The sequence below is a fragment of the Hipposideros armiger genome, unplaced genomic scaffold, assembly GCF_001890085.2.
Source record: "Hipposideros armiger isolate ML-2016 unplaced genomic scaffold, ASM189008v1 scaffold_1772, whole genome shotgun sequence".
Taxonomy (NCBI): Eukaryota; Metazoa; Chordata; class Mammalia; order Chiroptera; family Hipposideridae; genus Hipposideros; species Hipposideros armiger.
This window is the reverse complement of record NW_017733122.1, coordinates 59,204-64,696: the sequence shown is the minus strand read 5'-3', so window position 1 is coordinate 64,696 and position 5,493 is coordinate 59,204. Positions and strand designations below refer to the sequence as shown.

Sequence of the window (5,493 nt, the reverse complement as noted above, 5' to 3'; positions counted from 1 at the left end):
CTTGTGTTTGCCAAAGGACTTGCCATTTTTTAAATATATAATTTTATCTAACATTATTTTGCATATATAGTTTTAATCCATAATTATTTACATATACCTTAGCAAAATATCTGCTTTACTCAACTAGCGTTATCACAATTCCAAGATAAGTCATTTCTGTAGGGTATAAACCCCACTATTGTCTCTATAAAACTATAACAGGATTTTTTTAAAGATTATTACAAATGATGACTCTTTGAGTCTCCCTATTAAAATATTGATTGCAAATCTTTTTTTTTTTTCTCCTTCAGACCAGGTATTTGTGTAATAAATTTTGTCATCTTAATATATGTTTTTCTCAACATATTTTTTTTTGCAAACCAGGACCCCCCTCACCTCCTCGGAATGCCATCTCAAATGTTAATGAAACTAGTGTCTTTCTGGAATGGATTCCTCCTGCTGACACTGGTGGAAGGAAAGATGTGTCATATTATATTGCATGCAAGAAGTGCATCTCCCATGCAGGTGTGTGTGACGAGTGTGGAGGTCATGTCAGGTACCTCCCCCAGCAAATCGGCCTGAAAAACACCTCTGTCATGATGGTGGACCTGCTTGCTCACACAAACTATACCTTTGAGATTGAGGCAGTGAATGGAGTGTCCGACTTGAGTCCAGGAGCCCGGCAGTATGTGTCTGTAAATGTAACCACAAATCAAGCAGGTAAGTGTGATGTCCAACCAAATCATGTACCTTAGGCCAAGCTCTGTCAGTTCTCTCCACAGCTGAGGGCTGAGTTGCCTGAGATCTGTTGAGAGAGTTTCTCACAAACCACAGCATTAGAACTTGAAGTAGAATACATCTCAATGTGCTTTATTTTTAGTTTTAAATAAATACAGGCTAAGGCTTTCTTAGCTGACACATTCACGGATGGAAAAAAAATATATTTTAATTGAATTTTTTCATTAAAAATACATTTCTGGCTCAAATCCATTTGTAGCAAATATTTTTTAATCTCATAAGTACAAGCAGTGCCATTATTATAGCTCAAATCTACATTTTTTATTGTTTTGTTTACTTCAAGTTTTTTAATTTAGCATGTAATCAGGCAGGTTTTATTTTCTTGTTTGTCAATTTGTTTGGCACCACAGCTGAATTTTCTTTGCAGACTGAAAAAGTATTNGCATAATGGAAAATGTGCATTTCTTCAATGTATGATATATTAATATAGGAAACAAAAATTATATTTGAAGCACTGTTTCAGTTTTAAATACAAATAAGTATTTACCTTTTATAATGTAATTTCTTATAAACTCCTGTAGCATAAAAATCATTAAAATATAAAACATTTCAAACATGTTTAATTTAAATATTTAAAATAAATATTTGATTATCTGAATGGTCTGGCATTTATGATTCAGAAGCTTATAAAAAATTGAAATTAATGCAAAGGTTGGATTATGTGTAATCTGTGTATACTAGTAAAAATAATGACACTATTCACAGAACAAACACTGCATCTGTTCCAGGGAAAAGCTTAGTCTCTTATTTCTTTTGACAGTGTGCAGACCTGGGTTCTTCAAAGCCTCACCTCACAGCCAGAGCTGCAGCAAATGTCCACCTCACAGTTATACCCATGAGGAAGCTTCAACCTCTTGTGTCTGTGAAAAGGATTATTTCAGGAGGGAGTCTGATCCACCCACAATGGCATGCACAAGTAAGGAACCCCATGGATATTTGGTGATGCTAACTTTCACCAGTTTGAAGAAAGAGCGTGGAGGAGCCTGTTGCATTCTATTACCATTTCCCCTAAAACAGGCATCATGGATTTAATCTGCCAATATAGTTCTTCACCACATTTCAATCTTCTTGAGTGAGCATCGAAACATTTGAGGCTCTTTTATCGCTCACTCTGAGAAGCATCCATTTTGCCTAATTTCAAATTCAACTTCTGAGACACTGACATAGAACTTTTCCTTTTATTTTTTTTTTGTTTTCTATTAACGTTCATAGTAGCCAAACATGACTTTGATCAGTCCGTTTCCCTGTTCATGGTAAATTTTCTTCTTCTTCTTCCAACCCAGCTTTCTGATCACATAAACATGCAGTCAATGGCACTTTCGCCTTCTTGTTCTAACTTGCCCCACTAAGCTGCAGAGGCCACTGGGAAGGTCATTTGTAAACAAAACTAAACACTACAAGAACATGGAGAACTGGGGGTTGGCAAAACAGATTTGAGGCAAATATAAAACCAATATTTTAGCTAGGATTTTCAAGCATTTGTCATGTTTCTTATGAGTGAGTGTCCTCATCTATTATTAATTACATAATCAAATAATCATAGAATTAGAGTGATGAATATTAAACACCTAATAACAATATTTGCAGTAGATGCACTCACCTCCATTAATGCTTTTGGTGATTTTGTGTTTCTAGTGTTGCACATATTTCTGGGAAGGAAACAAATCTATGCATTTGTTTGATGATAATACTTCCGTACTTCTTCCACATTCATGGCCTCCATAACAAATCAAACAGAAACAGAAAATGAAAGGAGAGAAAAGTGGATCCCCTCACCACATAACATTAAATTTTCATGACCTGCCTTGTTTTACTATTTTAGATCCCATTGGGATGTAGGTGCTTTCAAAGATGATAAAAAAGGTTTTTGAAATTTAGTATTCATTAGAATTAAATATAAAGATATACAATGGCTTTAATCAAATAATTACAAACTGAAATTTTATCTGAATTTCAGTGTCTGAATTTCATAATGTCAGTGAAACATATTTTCATAGTTCCTTAAATCTTTTGTATTGATTAGCTTTACATTGCTAAAGATCATTCTTTTATCACAGGACTGATAATTTTAAGGGTTAAGTGATTACTAATTATAAAAAAAATCCTCTTCAAATGAGTACATCACATTATTATATACAATTGGGAGGATAAATTTGAATAGAGGTGATATAAACTATGATTGAGTGTGATGCATTTTGGTTGCAGTGGAGATTATTCCTATTATTCAGAGCAAAATATTGCCCAAATAATGTGGGAAAATGTTGGCTAGACAGTACAGTGATAAATTAGGGTGAGAAAAATGTCTTGAATTACTTTTTAAATATCATTAATTTTATAATTACTATTTTCTTTGAGTGTTTGAGCCATGATATTTCTCTGTGTTAGCATAATTGTGAGTCTCCATTTCTGTAAATTTATTGTCTGGGAATGGGGAGAGCCAGTGCTCTGGTGACAAAGGCTGCGCAGCACTCGTTGTAGGACCTGAGCCTTCATGTATTCTCTGTCTCCAATGTGTGAATTTCTAACACTGCCTCAAAAGAAAACTAATTTGTATGCATTTCTCAAAGAGACTATTGTGACTCATGAGGAAGATCTTTCTAATATATAATCTGTGAGTGTGTGTGTTCTGTTTTAGTTGCATTCATGCTACACAAATACTGCATATCATCCCTTGAACAGATGGCTTGATTGATATTCAGGTGAAAATAAAAAATTTTGCTTCCCCTTTGGCTCTTTGGAATTAAATTTATGGTTTCAACTCCTTTTACTATATATACATACCTATATACACGTGTGTATATATACATATATATGCACATATATATATATGTATATATATGAAGTATATATACATATGTGTATACATGTATATATATATATATGTATATATGTATATATAGTTCCAACTTATATATATACACATATATATGATTCCAAATCCTATTTTTTATATATATATAAAATCTGGAAAACAGAATGACTCTCCTTAGATCAAGGGTACTTCTCACAGCTCTACTTTGTTTTGTACATCACATCTATTAGAGGCAGTGGAGTTTCATTAGGTACAAGTTAGTCAGCCTGTACTTGTACTTTAGGGTTTCACTTGACTNCCATCGGAAAACAAAAAGATATTTACATTACGATTCATAACAGTAGCAAAATTACAGTTATAGAGTAGCAACGAAAATAATTTTATGGTTGGGGGCACCAAAGCATGAGGAACTGTATTAAGGGGTCATGGCATTAGGAAGGTTGAGAACCACTGCCTTAGAGTCATTCTTAGAATTTCCCACTTACTCATCTGACCCATTAAATACATCTCAAAATCTTGTTGATTTCACCTCATACTTACCTGCTGAATTCACCTTCTCTTCTCTGTTACCAGTGGAGCCACTCTTGTCATGCAACAGAGAGCCTCTTTCTGGACCAATCAATAGAAACAAAAGGGCCAGTTGCCTCCATCCATGCTCCTTTCCAATTGCTTACCCATACTGCTGTGCAATTATCTCTTTAGCACCATTTTGATCTTATTATTTCCCTGCTGATAACTTTGTAATGACTGCTCTTTGATCATAAATTAAAGCCCCAAATAATAAAAGCTATAAGGTGTTTGTGACCTGGTGTCCTCTTTCTTGCTTCACTTTATCTCTACCACTTTATTCCTATTACCTCCCTGATCAACTCTTCAGTTTCCCCCATCTCCCTATTTGCTCTCCATCTATCTTCATCCTTTGAAAGGATTTTTCCCTCTAAGGCACTGCAGTACTCTTATTCAAACTGGATAATATTCCTGACCTTCTACATCTCGGCAAAGATTCATCTCCATTAGGAGTCTTCTTTACATTCCAGCCTAAATTAAGTGTCGATGTTCACTCCCGTAGCTCTTTTTCTTTCCTAGCATATTCGTATTTATAATTATTTATGAAATACCTTTAAGACTCCTAAAGGCAGAGCCATGTCTATCTTGTGTACCTCAGTAACCCAGTACCAAGCAAAATTTCTGGCCCACTACACTTGTTGAAAGCAATTTGTTGAACTATTGAACAGAAAGATACAGTTATCAAGTTTTTACTTCATTTATATTGTTTTCTATTTCCAAAGTTCCCATGGAGGGTTGAACAGCAGTTATATATAAGGTATCATGTAAAATTTTTGAGTTAAAAGGCACTCTTTAAAGAGAAAAGAAATAACTTTTGTTTGATGAATGATAAAAGAATTTCAAATATGCAGATTGGCACTTCATGTCTTTGAAAACAAACACTGTTTAAAGTGGCAGTAAAGGATAAAAGAAGAAAATTGGATAACTTAACTAAGAAGGGTGCTAGCAGCTACAGCAATCCTATTATAAGAAAAATAATATTTTAAATCTCCTCCTAATCATTTAACTACAAGAATGTCCCTAATACTATCAAAAAGCTCTTCTTATCTTTCAAATACCTTCACATTCTCTGAATTTATAAGAGCATTAAGGCTTTACTATTGCTATAATTAGATCTAGTGAAAAAAGTACCTTCTCAGTTTTGTCAATTCCTGATTATTCCTGGTGATGGCAAAAAGACTTAGCATGGATTACTAGAACTCCCGATCACATATGGAACATGAAACTTAGCCTCAATTCATTATGTCTATCAAAAATTTTTATTGAAATACAAGTTTACCTTTGAGTTTTAGTGAATGTTTATTGATTCATGAATAAATGTTTACACACACACATAC

The 5,493-nt window shown here is 33.9% G+C and overlaps 1 protein-coding gene across 1 annotated transcript in view; it reads left to right on the top strand.

Moving 5' to 3' along the window:
* Nucleotides 1–363: 363 nt before the first annotated feature.
* Nucleotides 364–5,493, top strand: part of LOC109378149 (ephrin type-A receptor 5-like) — a gene marked incomplete at its 5' end in the record, with an annotated part of 12,464 nt that continues 7,334 nt past the window's right edge. Inside the window, one exon of the mRNA XM_019634610.1 lies at nucleotides 364–699. Coding sequence (XP_019490155.1) covers nucleotides 364–699 — 336 coding nt within the window. The remainder of the gene's footprint in view (nucleotides 700–5,493) is intronic.